This window comes from Papio anubis, chromosome 6, assembly GCF_008728515.1.
Source record: "Papio anubis isolate 15944 chromosome 6, Panubis1.0, whole genome shotgun sequence".
NCBI lineage: Eukaryota > Metazoa > Chordata > Mammalia > Primates > Cercopithecidae > Papio > Papio anubis.
This window is the reverse complement of record NC_044981.1, coordinates 103526256-103544658: the sequence shown is the minus strand read 5'-3', so window position 1 is coordinate 103544658 and position 18403 is coordinate 103526256. Positions and strand designations below refer to the sequence as shown.

Genomic DNA, 18403 nt, shown 5'->3' with positions numbered 1-18403 from the left:
GGCAAGTGGGTGGGGAGCAGATGGCATGGAGCTGAAAGGCATCCCTCCTAAAGCCAGTGGGGTGGGGAGTCCACCCACAGGCCTGCCCCGGGCTCCATCCTGACTGGGTTTCTGACTGCCGAAGCTGGAGACAGCCATATCTCGTTTGGTACCCGAGGGCCAGGAAGACGGGGGCTTGCCCATGTGGGCTCCCAGGAGGCTTGAGGCCTCTGAGGGTAACTGAGAGGGCTGCTTCTCAGTGCTGGCGGAAGCCATGGTGGACCGGATGTGTCGAGACCAAACTTGTCCAACCTGCAGCCCAGGACAGCTCTGTTTTTTGGTTTTTGTTGTTTGTTTTGAGACGGAGTTTTGCTCTGTCACCCAGGCTGGAGTGAAGCAGCATGATCTCAGCTTACTGCAACCTCTGTCCCCCAGGTTCAAGTAATTCTCTGCCTCAGCCTCCCCAGTAGCTGGGATTATAGGCACCCGCCACCATGCCCAGCTAGGTATTTTTAGTAGACACGGGGTTTCACCATGTTGGCCAGGCTGGTCTCGAACTCCTGACCTCAGGTGATCCACCTCGGCCTCCCAAAGTGCTGGGATTACAGGCATGAGTCACCAGGCCTGGCCCTAGGATGGCATTGAATGCAACCCAACACAAATTCATAAACTTTCTTGAAACATGAGACTTTTTCGTGATTTTTTTTAAGCTCATCAGCTGTTGTTAGTGTTAGTGTATTTTATGTGTGACCCAAGACAGTTCTTCCAGTGTGGCCCAGGGAAGCCAGAAGACTGGATATGCCTGCTCTAGTCTCTTCTCAATACTCTCCTCCCACCCCACTGGGAGAAAGATGGTGTGGATTTCAGGATCATCTCTTCTCCCGGCCCTCTCTTCACTCACTTTCTGGCAAAACCACTCATGACAGAAGCGCCTCGGTGGGCAGGGACATGTCCTCAGACTTACCACACCCTGGGGGGCCACCCCCGGTGGCTCTGGGCAGAGTCTACGCCCCATGCTGTCCCCAGCATCTGTGCCAGTCCTTGGCATTGGAGGGCAGCGCGAATCTCTACTGACCTGGGTGGGGTGGATGGGGTGGAGGCTTGAGTTCATTTCTGTTTTTCAAACTCAGGCTGCGTCTAGGTTTTCGTAGAAATGTCTTAGGGAGTGTGCAATGCCCTCAAGTCACTCTGCTTCCTTAAGCTCATCTGGCTGTGATTCGCTGGAGTGGCCGAGCTGTTCCTCCCCATGCTGGGGTTGGGGAGAGTGGGTGTGAAACCATAGATGGAAGGAAGACCAGTCCTGCCACACACACGCCTGCTCCCCCCAGGGCCTTGCAGGGGCCAGGGGGAAGCATCTGTGGACAGAGCTGAGACAACCAGAGGAGCCCGAAGGTTCTCGGGACTTGGGGAGTACCGTGCCTAAGCTGTGCCTCTCTTCCCCAGGCAGAGAAATACGAAGACAGCGCTCCTCAGAGCAACGGAGAGCTCGCAGTCCGAGCTAAGCTGGTTCTCCCTTCAGGGCCCAGAAAACTCCAAGAGGCTCAAGGTCGGTGGCCTCCAGCCCCCTGGACATTGTCTGTGTCATTGTCCGCAGAGGCTGGTGCAGCAGGCAGACTGAGAGATGGGGTAAAAGTTTTCTAGCATTTCCTTTCTACGGCCCCCGTGCCCAGCTCCAGCAGCAATTTTCTGAGCGATGCAGTGAGCGAGAAGGGAAGAGGTTCTCTGGAGCCCATAGCCTGGGGGGAAACGGGTGACCAGAAGCAGACAAGGCCTCCGATGCCCTCTGTACACTCCTCTAAGGATACTGCCCTAGGCCTTCCTCCCAGGGGCAGATTGGATGGTCTCTGGGGGGAACCGTGGACCCTCCTGAAGAGCAGAGGCTCCATGACAATGTGGAGCCAAGAGCACATCTCGAGGCGCTGGTACCTGCAGGGCTCAGATGAGATAAATCCCTGCCCCCAGGCACGTGGGTAGCTGCTGCCCAGCAAAAGAAGTAGGTCAGGAAGGTGGGTCCTCAGGGACCCTATGGAGATTTTACTCCTTCAATAACGTGGGGTGTGTGGAAAGCAGGAGGGTGGGGAAGGAGGAGAGTGGGGAAGGAGGACAGGGAGAATGCACATTTTTTTTTTTTGAGACAGAGTCTCGCTCTGTCACCCAGGCTGGAGTGCAGTGGCCCATCTTGGCTCACTGCAAATTCCACCTCCCTGGTTCACGCCATTCTTCTGCCTCAGCCTCCTGAGTAGCTGGGACTACAGGTGCCCGCCACCACACCTGGCTAATTTTTGTATTTTTAGTAGAGATGAGGTTTCACCGTGTTAGCCAGGATGGTCTTAATCTCCTGACCTCGTGATCTGCCGGCCTCGGCCTCCCAAAGTGCTGGGATTACAGGCGTGAGCCACCACGCCCGGCCAAGAATGCACATTTCTGTTGTTTCAGTGACTTCCTATTTGGCTAGAAGAGGGAATTCTGCTACCCAAGTTCACGGGGTCACCAGCAGACCAGCAGCAAGTGCCCCGTGGCCATCCCAACTTCCTAGACAGAGTCTCGGGGCTCTCACTTCCCCCCAAACTGCTGGCTACAACTAAGACTCAGACTTCAGCGTCTTCCCTCTCCTTGTGTTCCTCTTTACTCTTTGCTAGGATCTTAGCGATCCCTCCATCCTGTCCTCCACCTGACCACAGAGCAGCACGGTGTGGGCAGCGCCACAGCCTGTGGGCAGGGCCAGCGGAGCCCACTGCACCACTCCCACCTGCCCTCTTGGGGTCTGAGGGCTGTGGCAGATTCTCTTGCTAAGCTATCGGTTTTGGGGTGGTGGTACTGCATACTAACGTGTCAGGAGACATGGCTTTGACAGTGAATACTGGCTTTCCTTCCAGGGACAGATGAGCTGTCACTTAATGGCCAACTTTGTTTGGTAGTGCTGGGAGCCAAGAATTTACCTGTGCGGCCAGATGGCACCTTGAACTCATTTGTTAAGGGGTAGGTATTTGATGTAATCAAATATTATTTCTTGATGATGTAGTATATACATCATAACCTGGCCCAGAACCTGCAGGGAACACCAAAAACATGTAAGCCAATTAAAATGTCTTATTTTAGCTTTCCTGTGAAAATCTAACATAACACATATTAAAGACCCTGATTTCTGAAAATTCATGGGACGTGTACATGCTGGGGTACCCGAAACCCTAATCTTCTCAGTTCTTGTGATATCAGCAAGCCAGTTTTGAAATCAAGCATTAAAAAGTAGTGTGTTCAGTAAATATTTCCTGAGCTTAACATCTCCTCTTGGACCAACAGTAAAATGCATGCCTGTCCACATTTCATTCTCATTCACTACAGGGCGGCCCTCTAAAAGTAAGGCAAATACCATTAATTATTACATTGAAGTGCAAACTCCCTGTCAGTGACATAAGGGAAAAATGACGGTCAAGATAGAACTGAGGCTGGACGCAGTGGCTCACGCCTGTAATCCCAGCACTTTGGGAGGCCGAGGCAGGTGGATCATGTGAGATCAGGAGTTCACAACTAGCCTGGCCAACATGAAACCCCATCTCTACTAAAATATAAAAATTAGCCGGGTGTAGTGGTGGGCACCTGTGATCCCAGCTGCTCAGGAGGCTGAGACAGGGGACTTCCTTGAATCTGGGGGGCAGAGGTTGCGGTGAGCTGAGATCACACCACTTCACTGCAGCCTGAGCGACAGAGCAAAACTCCACACCTCAAAAAAAGGAGAACTGAGCTTGTGTTCTAATCCTGTTGCTTATCTGCATGGCCTTGGACAAGCTTTTGTGAGTTGATTTTCCTGAGAACAGGGTTAAAAGGAGATAACGTGTGTATTTGCATTCAAGGCACCTCAAGGAGGGAAGATTAAAATGAGGGCCGCCAGGCCATAGCATGCAACTCGCCCTTTTTACCTGATGCAGAATTCAGCCCTAAGGGAAATGTGCCAAGTCCTGTGGTTCCCACCCTGCTTCACTGTGGAGGGTGTGGATGTTGTGGACTTGGCACTTTTCTTAGTGCTTCTGGTCTGCACTGATGCACAGGCCTCGGGAGAGGAGGCCATGTGGATGACAGTGATTGCAAGGTTTGTGTTCCCTCTTCAGCTGTCTCACTCTGCCAGACCAACAAAAACTGAGACTGAAGTCGCCAGTACTGAAGAAGCAGGCTTGTCCCCAGTGGAAACACTCGTTCGTCTTCAGTGGTGTAACCCCAGCCCAGCTGAGGCAGTCGAGCTTGGAGTTAACCGTCTGGGACCAGGCTCTCCTTGGAATGAACGACCGCTTGCTTGGGGGAGCCAGGCTTGGTTCAAGTAAGTCTGAAATATTGAGCCCCAACATTTATCCTTTGTGATTATCCTAATGGGTACTGTGCAAAGAAAATGCTTGCAACAGGGCAGTGACTTAACTGGTTTTGAAATTGCCTAGCCTTCCTTAATTGGAAATTCCTAAGTCTAGTTTTTACTCTACAGCTGAGCCATAATACAGCCAAGTATTTTGACAATTTAAATCAGATTTAGATCTGTTAAAGAAACAAAAATTATAGGCCTCCAAACGGGCTAGGTACAGTATTTGCTTTTGTTTCTGGCGTCAATCATAAAAGGATTATTTTCTTAAAGGAAAAGATCTTCTTAACTCAAACAAACGGCAATTCAGAAAGTACTCCATCAAAAGTGGTCAAAACAGCAACGCTGTCCAGAGCCGCTCGGCAGGGCGCCGCCAGCCTGGTGGGTGGACCGCCCTCTGCTGTGAGGTTCTGTGCCTGGCACTGCTTCTAGCTGCCAGCAGTGTCCCTGGCATGACAACCAAAAACACCTGCACACATCTCCCAAGGACTTCCAACTGAGAACCAGTGACTGAAGAGAAATAAGCCTCACTGCTCAATTACTTTTCAAAGATATTTTGTCCAAAGCTTACTGTCTTCCTCTAAGAATCCCTTCCCCTGGGCAAGCCCAGCCCCCAGTCTGAGACAGCCCCACCCAGCTAGCCATGCTGGTGTGCGACTGTCCACTCCCTTGGTGAAGACTCAGCCCATCACACCAGAGTCCTTGCCTCACTTTCAAACTACAGAGCAGAGTGCCTGGGTGAACCCGTCTCCACACTAGCTTTGTTGGGGTGGGGGTAGTGGTGGTTGGCCTTTTAGTGTGGACTGAAGGTGAAAAACTTTTCTGGCTGGTCATTTTCAAAGAGCTGAGAGGGGACAAAGTGGTGCCCTCCCTGACCATGGCTAAGCTGTCATCCTCTCTTACAGAGGGAGACACAGCTGGTGGCGGGGATGCATGCTCACAATCGAAGCTCCAGTGGCAAAAAGTCCTTTCCAGCCCCAATCTATGGACAGACATGACCCTTGTCCTGCACTGATGCGAAGGCCTCGAGGTTCCAGGTTGCAGTGGGTGTGAAGCACTGTGCATCTGCAGAGTGGGGCTGCAAACCAGGGGCAGGGTCCCAGCTGGAGACCCTTTGGACCTTGAGCAGTCTCCATCTGCAGTCCTGTCCCGTGGCTTAAACGCCTACTGGTATCTGTGTATATTTAAGTTAAACACAATAATGTATGTTACCTAAGCCTCTGGTGGGTTATCTCCGAGATGGAGAAAATGGCCAGATTTCAATAAATGTTGTTACCGGCATCCTCCAGTGCTTATCAAATGGTAAAAGGCTGGCTGGTGGGCATGGTGGCTCCCCGCCTGTAATCTCAGCAACTTTGGGAGGCTGAAGTGGATGGCTTGAGCTCAGGAGTGTGAGATCAGCCCAGGCAACACAGAGATACCCTGTCTACAGAAAAAACAAAAAATTGGCCGGGCGCGGTGGCTCAAGCCTGTAATCCCAGCACTTTGGGAGGCCGAGTCAGGGGGATCACAAGGTCAGGAGATTGAGACCATCCTGGCTAACCCGGTGAAACCCTGTCTCTACTAAAAAATACAAAAAACTAGCAGGGCGAGGTGACGGGCGCCTGTAGTCCCAGCTACTCGGGAAGCTGAGGCAGGAGAATGGCGTAAACCCGGGAGGCGGAGCTTGCAGTGAGCTGAGATCCGGCCACTGCACTCCAGCCTGGGCGACAGAGCGAGACTCCGCCACAAAAAAAAAAAAATTATCCGGGTGTGGTGGTGCACACCTGTAGTCCCAGCTACTCAGGAGGCTGAGCCAGGAGGATAGAGAACAGGAGGTTGAGGCTGCAGTAAGCCCTGACTACACAACTGTGCTCCAGCCTGGGCCAAAGAAGACCCTGTCTCAAAAAAAAAAAAGTCACAGCTTAAAGGAGCATTTTATTTTTTTGAGATGGAGTCTCCCTGTGTCGCCAGGCTGAAGTGCAGTGGCACAATCTCAGCTCGCTGCAACCTCCAACTCCCGGGTCCTAGCAATTCTCCTGCCTCAGCCTCCCAAGTAGCTGGGATTACAGGCATGCGCCACCACACCTAATTTTTGTATTTTTAGTAGACGGCGTTTCACCATGTTGGCCAGGATGGTCTCCATCTCCTGACCTTGTGAACCGCCTGCCTCGGCCTCCCGAAGTGCTGGGATTACAGGCATGAGCCACCGCACCTGGCGGTGAGCAGCATTTTAGAGGAGCCTGGTGAGCTGGAGTGTCCTCTCCCATGGAAACTGTCTCCAGAGGAGGTTAGGTGACCTACGGAGCACCATGTCTTGGGTTGGTCAGCTCTAACTTACCAGTGTACCCCCAGGGACACCATGGCCCCTCACAAAACCCAGCCAGAGGACAGCATAGAGCCCAGGCGAGTCGGCGGTGGCCCTCCCACCCCACACACAAGTACACAGCCATGCTGCTTCGTGCCTTTGCAAAGCTTTTATTTCATGTCTGCAGCATGGAATCCACCTGCACATGGCATCTTAGCTGCGAAGGAGTAAGCAGTGCACGAGAAGGAATGAGTGGGCAGAACCAATGGCCTCCACAAGCTGCCTTCCAGCAGCCTGCCAAGGCCATGGCAGAGACTACAAACACAAGCAAACAGTCTCTCCATGGCTGGAGTCTGAAAGATCATAGTGGCATGTGTGTATTTAACAAAATTAAAAGTGTGCATAGTCCATTATATGCATAAAACACTAACAATAAAAATCCTGTTTACACGTGACTGCAGCAGGCAGGTAACCAGCTTCACCACTGCCCTCCTGCCACATCACATCAAGTGCCATGGTTAGAGGGTTTTTCATATGTAATTCTTTTATTCTGTAAAAGGTAACAAAATATACAGAACAAAACTTTCCCTTTTTAAAACTAATGTTACAAATCTGTATTATCACTTGTATATAAATACTATATAGCTGATCATTAATAAGGTGTATAAGTACAACAATGTATTCTAACTGTTAAGCAAAAAAACCTAAAAAAAAAACTAAAAAAAAATTTATCCAAGTGTCCTACATACACCACTCACGCTGGTGATCACTGCTCTCTGCCAGCTGCGTGGAGTGACGGAAGGAGGGAATCATTGTGTGTGTGCCAGAGTGCTTCAGACTCAATTTCCCAAAAAAATTTTCACCCCTCAAAGCATGTAAATATACAAAGATGGATCCTTCATAGAAATTAAAAACAAAAACCAATTTGAGCTCATTTGAAATACAGAACAAGTATGGCACAGATGGAAGCCACGGTTTCCTTTAACGATGCTGACTCTCGTATCACACAGGCCAGCATGAAGTTTCTTACTCAGACTTTACAGGCATTTTCCGTAATTTAATCAGTCCTGCTCCCAGCACAACACAGGAGGTGATTTGAGAATAATCGCGAGAATCAGGCCTGCTTGGCACTATGATACAACTGGGGAAAACCAACCAGGGCGCCTCCCTGGTTCCCAGCCCAGAATGTTTCTGTTGGGTAACTGCTTTTTAAAGGAACTGGGCTCTCGGAGTTCCTAGACTCGGAGCACTAAAGACACAAGCGTGGCGAGGCTGGCAATGCCGGCGGCAGCGCCCACTGTGAGCGCCCCTCTGCCCTTGGTCCTGGCCTGGCCATTACAGGGCCTCGAACTCGTCGATGCGCTGCTTGGTGTTGCCCTGCCGGATCTGCCGCAGCGTCTTGTACTTGTCCCGGCCTTGCCTCATGTTCTCGTTGTGGATGATGTCATTGTGGGTCCTCTTATTCTCATCTCGGGCCTGGGACAGCTCGCTGCTCAGCGTCTGCAACATTAAGCAGCATTGGTCAGGTCCCTTCCTCCCCATATGGCCCAGCCCCTCCCCTAGGAAAATGGGAAGGGCAAGATGGGTGCTAGGTGGGGCTGGCTCACATCACTGCCTTCCCCAAGCCTGTCTGCTGCAAGAGCGAGGCAGGCCCCCTGGAGACACACAGCCCCTTGGGCCTCACCAGCAGCTGCCGCTGCACACGCTCGTTCTTCTCCGCCTCAGTGATACGCTTCTCCTCATTGCGGTCATCCCGGATGCCCTCACTAGACAGCTCTGCACTGTAGCCCGTGGGCTCCGCACCCTCATCCTGCAAGCTCTCCTGGACATGGTAGCTCAGTGGCTCGTACACGGGGGGCGGCGGGGGCGGGGGTGCCGTCATCACCAGGTGCAGCTCCTCCTTGGTCTTCACCAGGTCATCCTGGGCTTCCTTGGCCTTTGGAAAGCAAAATTAGTAGGTGAGGACTTCTCACCCAAAAGTCCTATCCTCCTGGCTATAAGAACCAACTGTTGCCTCCCTCTGTCCTGGCACGCTAAGGCAACACTAAACCGTGCTGGGCCATGGCTTCGAAGAAGAGCCCCTCAAAGTGCATGTGGGGTTTACAACCCTCTGCATCCAAGACAGGAAGAGGAACTGTGATGCCGGAGCCTGGGCAGTTTTAAAACTACTATTTCTTTTTTTTCTGTCTATAACTCTAGACGTTATATAATTTTTAGGAAAAAAAATCCTGTTAAATGAGTAACAGGCTCTGTTCCCAGCCTCCCCTCATGCCACGGTCATTATCAAGTGGTCTCCTGCTCACCACTTGCAGTCCTTCCAACAGCGTCACACATGCCCAGTCCTGCCCGCCTCCATCCCAGCCCTGGAGTCGAGCTTAGTGTGGATCTGCGCTGGAGCCAGCTCTCCTCACTTACCTCTTAACAGGTACTTTCTCAAAAACCTAAGAACCAAAGTCTTCTGCTTGCAACTTCGGATGGTGATATGGCTGTGTCCCCACCCAAAGCTCATCTCCAACTGTAATCCCCACATGTCGGGGGGGTTACCTGGTGGGAGTGACTGGATCGTAGGGTGGTTTCCCCTATGCTGTTCTCGTGCTAGTGGGTGGGTTCTGAGTGAGAGCTGATGGTTTCAGTGTTTGGCACCACCCCCCTTTGCTTTTCTCTCTTCTGCCCTCACGTAAGAGGTGTGCCTGCTTCCCCTTCACCTTCTGCCATGACTATAAACTTCCTGAGGCCTCCCCAGTCATGTGGGACTGTGAGTCAATTAAACCTCTTCTTTAACTACCCAGTCTCAGGTAGTTCTTTACAGCCGTGTGAGAACAGACTAATACAGATTGGCAGCAGGAATGGGGGCTGGAACAAAGGCAAGGAGGCACTGGCCAGAAGTGGCCCTGGAGAGCCAGGAGACACGTCCCCAGAAGGCACCACCACAGATGGAGAAGCCACAGTGGGGGAAGGACAGGCCAGAGGATCTGTGAAGGAGAAGAGCTTCTTTTTTTTTTTTTTTTTTTGAGACTGAGTCTGGCTCTGTGTCGCCCCAGGCTGGAGTGCAGTGGCGGGATCTCAGCTCACTGCAACTCCGCCTCCCGGGTTCAGCCATTCTCCTGCCTCAGCCTCCCGAGGGTAGCTGGGACCACAAGCCCGCCACCTAAGCCCGGCTAGTTTTTGTATTTTTAGTAGAGACAGAGGGTTTCACCCGTGTTAGCCAGGATGGTCTCGATCTCCCTGACCTTGTGATCCCGCCCGGGCTCAGCCTCCCAAAGTGCTGGGATTACAGGCTTGAGCCACCGAGCCCGGCTTGAGAAGAGCTTCTTAAAGCCTGGTGTGCAGTCTCCAATGGGAACCATCCCCAGACTTTCTCAGGGGCTGTGCCTTCCTGGAGGGCACAGGGGATCCCAGCTTCTCTCTCCCAGAGAGAAGCTCTGTGTGCGTCTCACAGTGACAGCTACAGCTGATTAAACCTCTGTTTGCCAGGTCCTGGGCATGGGACCTCACATCTGCAGAGCAACTTTATGAGTTGGGTATCGCCGATCTGTATTAGTCTGTTCTCACACGGCTGTAAAGAACTACCTGAGACAATAAGGAAAATGAGGCTGGGAGAGGTGATGCTACTAGCCCCCCGTCAGATAGCTGATGGGCAGCAGAGCCCGGCTCTTGCTCCAGCCTAGAGACTTCCAAGGACCTGGATCTTTTCATGGTGCCCGCTATATATACCAGCTGCAGGAGGTTATGTTTCAGGCACTGCGACCCCATTGCAAGGGGCACATATATAATCAGATTTAAAACCAATTCAGATCAGCTGTCAGAGGAGGCTATCAGATCAGCACTGAACAGTTTGGGGTGGAGGGAGCAAGGTCGTGAAAGTCAATCATAAGTCCTCCCTCTATGAATCCAGCAGCTGCACCTGACTCATGTACAAAGTCAAACCCATCTCTTTGGGAATGTCTACTTCAGTAATACAACTGGTATTGGCAGAGGATCGTGAGACATCCCAGAAGCTTCCAGTAGGACATGGCAGCTGAGCCAGACCTCTCCCCCAACCCACCCACCTGCAGAAGGGCCCACTGCCCAGGCAGTGGGCAACAGATGCCGTGGCCATGCGGCTTCCCCCATGCAGACTCACCCTGTGCTGCCACTCTTCAACCTCATCCTCCTTGCGCCTCCGCGCCTCTTCCAGGAGGGCAATCTTGGCAGTGTATTCTGCAAGCTCCGCAGCCTGGGAAGGGAATGCCAAGCTAAAGTGACTTCTGATATCCTTTCAACAGAGTCCAGTTGTGAATGAGTGTTAATGTGTGTTGGTGAGCAGCCTCCACTGTGACATCTGAGTCCCCGTCACCCCCACTTCATGGCCAGCAGGGTTCATCGTGCACCCTCCCTGCCATCACTTCCTGGATGCCCACACCCACCTTCAACGGGTGACCCTGGCAACAGCCCGGCCCCTTCCCCGCCAGCTGCTTCAGTCCCCAGCAGATCAGCTTACAGCTTCCAGACATGACAATTATTACAAGGCAGGTGTCACATTTTCCATCCTCAGAAGCAGCCTCTCTATAATTCAGCATCTTGAAACTCAGGCCATTCCTACCAGCTGCTCCTGGCTCTTTATCTGATCCACCGCCTGTCTCTCCAGCTCCTCCTTAGCCCGCAGCGCGGCCATGCGGTCAGCCTCTAGGCGCTCAGCCTCCTCCTGCGCCCGCTTCCTCTCCTCCTCCAGCTGCAGGGCCCTCTGAATCTGCTCCGAGAGCTCTGAGAAGACACAAAGCCAGAGCCGTTCAAGCCCTTGGCCCAGGAACCTAGGCGCCCTCGCCTTCCATTTGCACCCCCAAAGCCACAGAGCCCTAGACCAAGTCACAGGTCAAGGGGGGATGTCTTCCAGTGACCCTGGAGGAAAGCACTTCACAGCTCATTGCTGTTGTTTGCATGACAACTTCCTCAAGATGGTTAGAAACCCATCCAACGTGGTGGGCCAGGCACCCTCTGGCATGCCTGACTCAACCCTCTTGGCGTTAACTCTCCCCAGGTCAGCCGCCCGCTGTGCTGGTGGCCCACACTCCACTCAGAACACAAACACCCTTCCCATCTGTGCTAAGGGCTGCCAGTGAACACAGCATCTGTGGCACCTTATGTAATCAGCCCAGCTGCTGGGGTTGTCAACTGGAGCTGTGCTGGGGAGTCTGGTTCTGAAGAAGCCTTTGGGTTTTAGTCTAGAGGTCAATGACAGTGCAACATGGCCCTGTCACTCATGGGCTGTGGGGCTGTGGGAAGATCACTGTACCGCACCAAAACCTTACTGTACTCATCAGGGAAACTGGGTGATGGAGCACTTACTGCAAAGGACTAGGGAAATTTTAAAATACAATGTCTTGGCCGGGCGTGGTGGCTCACGCCTGTAATCCCAGCACTTTGGGAGGCCGAGACGGGCGGATCACAAGGTCAGGAGATCGAGACCATCCTGGCTAACATGGTGAAACCCCGTCTCTACTAAAAATACAAAAAACTAGCCGGGCGAGGTGGCGGGCGCCTGTAGTCCCAGCTACTCAGGAGGCTGAGGCAGGAGAATGGCGTAAACCCGGGAGGCGGAGCTTGCAGTGAGCTGAGATCGCACCACTGCACTCCAGCCTGGGCGACAGAGCGAGACTCCGTCTCAAAAAAAAAAAAAAAATAAATAAATAAAATAAAATACAATGTCTTAGAACAATGAGCACCAAAGTTAATGAACTACAGAATTGTTTTCCAAACCAAATAACTATTTTATCATTTCGGTTGTGAGTCTGCAGTGTGGGACATGTTCTTGGTTTCATTTCCAGTGGTTGGGTGGGTATGGCCCCTGCCCCTGTGGAAATGCATGACCCAGTGTAGAGTGCCAGCCCCAGGGCGCCTGACCTCTCTCTGCCTTCTTGGTCTTCTCCTCATAGTCCTGCAGCCGCAGCATCAGCTCCTCCTTCTCACGCATCATCTGCTCTTTCTCTCTCTCCACAGTTTCTCTCCTTTTCTTCTCTGTTTCTAGCTGTTGCCTGGTGCAGGGAAAAAGAGGCACAGGGAGATTTAGACTGGCAGGAAAGTGAGGGGTCAACACACTTCACGGGTATGTGCAGCTCCAGGATAGACTTGGCATCCTGAGGGCCACCCTGGCCTGCCACCAGCCTGAGCTGCCTGAGGGAGCAGCCGCTCCAGGGCTGACACCAGACTCAGCACCACAGCAACCTCCCAGAGACAAAGGCCTCGAAGATCCCAGTGTGGCGACTGGGTTCCATTCCACCAGGCTCTCCCCATCAGCTGCGCGGTCACCTGACAGGCACTGGCTGCCTCAGCAGGCAGGGCTGGCGGTAGCTGAGCTGGGAGAACACAGGCCCCCGCTCTGGCCTCCCACGCTCACCGCTCCAGCTGCTTCTGATGCTTCTCCTCCCGGGCCTGGGCCTTCATCTGCTGCACCTCGATGGTGTCGGGCTTCCTGCGGCGCATGTACAGCTCGTGGTTGCCCATGCAGAGCTGCAGGATCCGCTTGTTAATTCTCAGGCGGGGGGCATAAAACACAAAGTCCTACAAAACAGAACAGGGCCACCTGGACTTAAGCTCCTTTGTTTGGTTTTCTTCTCCCAAACCATACTTCACAAAGGTCCGGAACTTTTCTAAAAGAACAAATGTAGCAGAACAGGGATGGCAGCGTCTCAGCACTGGAAATGTGCATTCTCCAGGACGGGTGGAGGAAGGGCATGTGCTGCGTGTGTGTGCAGTTACATGTGGGTATGTACATGCTGCATGCACACTGAAATCCCGCTGCACGTAAACTGCAAAGCTTTTCCAAGGTGAGAACTCTCAGCCTTGGGAAACCCTTCAAGTCTCAGACCTGCCTGCTCTTCCAGGTAGCCACCTTTCATGATGTCCTCTCCAGCCTCACTGCTCCATCCCCAATGCTTGCCTGGATTGCCTCTGCTTCTATTTGAGCTTCCTCTGGCACAGCCTCCCCTCCCACACTGTTATTGCTATGCTGACCACCAAAGTCGTTTTCAATCTATAATTTTCATAAAATTCAGAACAGGCTCTAAGGTGGATAACAGAATTTCTCCAGGTGGCAATTTTTTAGAGAACCAGATTTATGATTAGATAACAAAATCCTTACCCCTTCTATAATGCTACAGTTATGTGCATATGTCTCAAATGTTCTGAGCTAACAAAAGCTTAAATGTCAGCAGAATAAATAAAACCAAAACAAATTTCCATAATGCACTGGTCTCTGCAGCTATTACAATCAATACTCTCAGATTTCAGGACATGAAGTGTCACCTTCTTACTATCTCCTCCCAAAATGACTGCCTGCTAGTGTCACCTGTGTGAGGACGCACACTTCTGACGACAGAAGTGGGTGAAGCCTAGATGAAACCTTGGGGACCAGCAATGCTTGGGTGTAAGTCTGACTGTCCCTATCTTGGGTAAGTTCCAGGACAGCTCTGAAAGGCAAATCTGGCCCTTGAGACTCGCAGGTCCCACTGTTGGTCAGGTGCCAGAGACAGTCCCCACACCCAGGTGCTCCAGGAGGCAGGCTGGCTCTCCACACCAAAAACACAGCATTTTGGGAAATGCTTATCTGGCCAATGACTCAGAACTGCCCTTTTATTCATAAGGAAGATCATGTGAAAAGTTAAGTGGTCTCCGCTGCAACAACTGCCTGGCCCACAGGATCTCTGGCCCACAGGATCTCTGGCCCTCAGTGTAACCACATAGGGAGTCTGGACTATCACCGGCTACTCATCACAGAGAGAAATCTGTTACCCTGACAAGTATAAGAATGAAAAACAGTAGTCCCTGAATAGAATCCTTTGGAACTTACAGGTGCCTTCTTGTCGATGGGTTTAATGACAAACTTTTTGTCATTGAAAGAGATGTTCCTGATTTCACTCCAAGGGAAGCCAATCTTTGGGGTTAACCTGAGGTTAAAAAGAGAAAGTGAATGGTTAGATGTATACGTATGTTCGTGGATTGGCTAAGAGATTCGTAAATCAATTCTTATTACTTCAATTAAAATAATATGCCTCTTAACCCAGGAGGCATAATGTGTTATATGCTATTATCAAATATTTCCTACCTGTCCTAGGTTAAGCCAAGTGGCTGGCTTTAAGGCATCTGCAACCTTAGTCTGTTCCCATTTCCTTTGGTTTTTCCTCAGTTTGGGGCACCTATGATTACCCAGGCTGGTGATCTCGAGGTCAACTGCAATTCCTACCCAGGCACCTTGACCCTCCCTCAGGTATCTTCTGCTGTTCATTCCCACATCACATCACCACACTCGCCTACCTCTCATCCTGCCAGAGCCCACTCTCAAGCACTGTGCTGGAGCACCCCTACTTTCAGTCGGCCGATCTGATTAACTTACTCTCCTCATATGTCAACACAGTTCTTAACTCAGCATCCAAGAGCTGTCAAATCCAGCCCCAAACTCCGCGGTTCAGACCCATCTTTCAACACACGGTTCCCCGGGGCTGCCTCCCTTTCCCTTGAGGCCTCCCTTAACATGCAGGCTCTTCTGCTACATTCTGTTTGCTGAATGTTATTTAAGTTACTGATCATTTAGTTCTATGAAACCAACAGGGAGGGCCAAGATCCCATCATGTTCCTAGATGTGCCATACTCAACAGAGCTTGCCAAGAAAAATGGACAAAGGCCTTGCTATGCATTCTGCTCCTCTGGTTTTCACAGCACATAGCACTGTGAGCCAGTGTGCGGCATCCTGAAACTTCAAGGGGCTAGGATCCAGTCTCTATACAGGACTCTCAAAACAGGTTCTGACCTTAGAAAACTTAGGCCTCCAGCTCTCTGGTGTGTCTAGCAAGTTTGTCCTCTTAGGACTTTGAAACCTCATATAACAATTCATAGCCACTCATAAGCATAATTGCAGTATCAAAATAAAAGGGTTAAACATGAAAATTATGACTTACTTTTGAGTTAAAGAACTTCTTTTAATTCTTGACCAAAGTTGGAAAATTAAAGCCCAAGGATTTCCTTTTTCCTAAGAGATCACATATAGGACATGAACAGGGTCCACAGAGAAGGGGGCCACAGGGTTTATAAGTTTCCTTGCTTAGGCCACACATTAAGAAAGCGTGATTCTCCAGTAACAGGGACCAGACAGAGGCCTCTGGAGAAATGGCTGATTCCAGGACTAGTATGGGGAACACAAACGATGAACTTGGTGCATCTTGAAGAGCCAGAGAGTAAGGAAGCCTGCAAAGAATGCAGGGCTCACACTTCAAGGTGCTCCTAAAGGCTATATCTCAAACAACCTGAGCAAGATACATACTCGTAGATCATAACCTGAAGACCGAAACATATATCCATGAGTCCATATTAATATAACTGAATAAATGGAGAAAGAAATTGGCTCCTTACAGAATTCTAATACATATAAAAAGAAGTTTTTAAAAATCACAATTTCTCAAATACCAAAGTAATCTCATCAATGGTAGCTAGAACTAGGATGTTTACACAGTTTAAAGTTATCTCCCCCAAATACACTGACCAATTGTAAAGGGAAGGATAGTGATGTTACAGTGAAGAAACTTGGCAGACACCACCTTAACTAATAACCAAAATTAGCACCACCTAAGATAAGATATACTGACCACATGTGCCACCTTGAAAGAGGCCCTGGAAGGGCAAAACAGCACTTTCTTCTCACCAAAAATGTAAAACTCCAAATAATGAGAAAACACCAGACAATCCAAGGGCTTTCCAAAGTCAATGGACAGTACTCGTCAAAGACATCAAGGTCATGACAAAAAAAGACTGGAACTATCCCACATCAAAGGAGACGGGGAGGTCTAACAACTCACTGTAGGTGTGGCTCCAGAGAGGGTCCCGGGGCAGAAATAGGACATCAGTGAGAAAACTGATTAAAATGAGAATAAGATCTAGAGACTATTAACATTAATTTTCTGATCTTGGCATTTGGACTAGGGTTACATAAGGTGTTAATGTTTGAGGAAGCTAAGTGAAGGGCATATAGGAATTATTTGTACTATTTTTAGAATCTTTTTAAAGTTTGAAATAATATATATTTTTTAAACTGAGATGGGGTCTTACTCTGTTACCCAGGCTGGAGTGCAGTGGCACAATCTTGGTTCACTGCAGCCTCCGCCTCCTGGGCTCAAGTGATCCTCCCACCTTAGCCTCCCAAGTAGCTAGGACCACAGGCATGTGCCACCACACCTACCTAATTTTTTGTACTTTTGGTGGAGACGGGGTTTTGCCATGTTGCCCAGGCTGGTCTTGAACTCCTGACCTCAAGGGATCTGCCTGTTTTAGCCTCCCAAAGTGCTGGGATTACAGGTATGAGCCACCATGCCCAGCCTGAAATGACTTTAAAACGCAAGGATGGGCCAGGCACAGTGGCTTACCCCTGTAATCCCAGCACTTTGGGAAGCCAAGGTGGACAGATCATTTGAGGTCAGGAGTTTGAGACCAGCCTGGCCAACACAGTGAAACCCCGTCTCTACTAAAAATACAAAAATCAGCCGGGTGTGGTGGCGTGTGTCTGAGGCTGCTACTTGGGAGGCTGAGGCAGGAGAACTGCTTGAACCCAGGAGGCAGAGGGTACAGTGAGCCGAGATCGTGCCACTGCACTCCACCCTGGGTGGCACAGTGAGACTCCGTCTCAAAAATAAATAAATAAATAAATAAATGCAAGAATGAATGATTTAAAAATTTCAATCCAAAATATGCAGCTGAGGGTGATAATGTTCTATATGTCTTAAGATTTTGCATTTTTCGGGCATATCTGTCAAAACTCAGCAAATGAACACTTAAGATTACATTTCATTGTATTTAAATTTTACATCAAAAGAACAAAACATAACCAACCTCACCTCTAGTATATCATATGCACTTTCATTTTGAGGAAGGATATGGATGCCTGCAATTTTGTTGGAAATGTGTTAGAGAGCCAGAAGGTGGCAAGTGATGTGCAGATGGAAAGAGACGTGAGACAGCAAGTGAAGCCCTGAGTACCTGTCTGCAAGGAATTTAAAGAAAACACACGTTCTGTGGCTCCTGTTCCAGTCTCCAAGCTCCCCGTGTGCCCTTTCCCTTTAAGATGGGAGCCCTGGACCTAGTGCACGTCCAGAAACTCCTACCTACAGAAGTACTTCTATGATGAAATCTGCCCAAAGAAGGATGAAGCTAAGGGGAAAAAAAGTGATTTTATAGGACTACAGATAGATCAGGTTCGTCTAGTTTTTGTTTTTGGTCTGAGAGTGTCAGGTTTCAAATTCTAACCTAGCTAAACTGAACTTTCTCTGTTCACAAGCTTATAATGCCAGTCAGGAGGGCGCTTACCTGTTTTTGCCCTCTTTATACTCCCACCTAGTCCAAGCTAAGGGTTTAAAGAAAGATGACAAATAGTCCTACATGCTCCCACTTAATGGTTACGTGTACAATGAAAGGAGACCCCAAGAGACAGATTTCCAGCCAGACCCTATTTAGTACTAAACAGGGAAGTGTTTTAATAAAATAGAGACTTTACTTGCAGAGTACAAATCTCTTAGAGCTCAATTTCCATATTCAATAGGTTAGCTTTCTCACCTGAACAATGTTCAGGCATATCTAATTCTCCTAGTTCCACCGAGAGAGGTAACAGCACAACAGCTGGCTGTTCTCAGCACTCCTCAGACTTCAGGACAGTCTCCTGCTTATGCTGCTACCAAGTTGTCAATATTTGTTCAAAAGGGAAAGAATTTGGGCCTATTAATTGACTGAATATCTACATAAATGCTTTTTTTGTGAAGAGAGGGGTGTGCCTTCAG

The 18403-nt window shown here is 50.1% G+C and overlaps 2 protein-coding genes across 21 annotated transcripts in view; one reads left to right on the top strand and one right to left on the bottom strand.

Annotated features, from left to right (window-relative positions):
* Nucleotides 1-5605, top strand: part of SYTL3 (synaptotagmin like 3) — a 119800-nt gene extending 114195 nt beyond the window's left edge. For 16 of the 19 annotated variants that reach the window (XM_031667333.1, XM_021937696.2, XM_021937692.2 and 13 more), the window contains 4 exons: nt 1423-1525; nt 2856-2958; nt 4086-4291; nt 4598-5223. In XM_031667333.1, coding sequence (XP_031523193.1) covers nt 1423-1525; nt 2856-2958; nt 4086-4291; nt 4598-4824 — 639 coding nt within the window. In that variant the 3' untranslated portion in view covers nt 4825-5223. The other 3 variants (XM_021937701.2, XM_017958179.3, XR_002521689.2) reach the window with 2 other exon arrangements.
* A 1160-nt stretch (nt 5606-6765) lies between these two features.
* EZR (ezrin) overlaps nt 6766-18403 on the bottom strand; it is a 52826-nt gene continuing 41188 nt past the window's right edge. Inside the window, exons 4-10 of one of the 2 annotated variants that reach the window (XM_031667328.1) lie at nt 14437-14533; nt 12985-13148; nt 12492-12622; nt 11194-11354; nt 10735-10827; nt 8296-8547; nt 6766-8111 (exon numbers count right to left, since the gene is read on the bottom strand). In XM_031667328.1, coding sequence (XP_031523188.1) covers nt 7947-8111; nt 8296-8547; nt 10735-10827; nt 11194-11354; nt 12492-12622; nt 12985-13148; nt 14437-14533 — 1063 coding nt within the window. In that variant the 3' untranslated portion in view covers nt 6766-7946. The remainder of the gene's footprint in view (nt 8112-8295; nt 8548-10734; nt 10828-11193; nt 11355-12491; nt 12623-12984; nt 13149-14436; nt 14534-18403) is intronic. The other variant, XM_003897981.4, reaches the window with a different exon arrangement.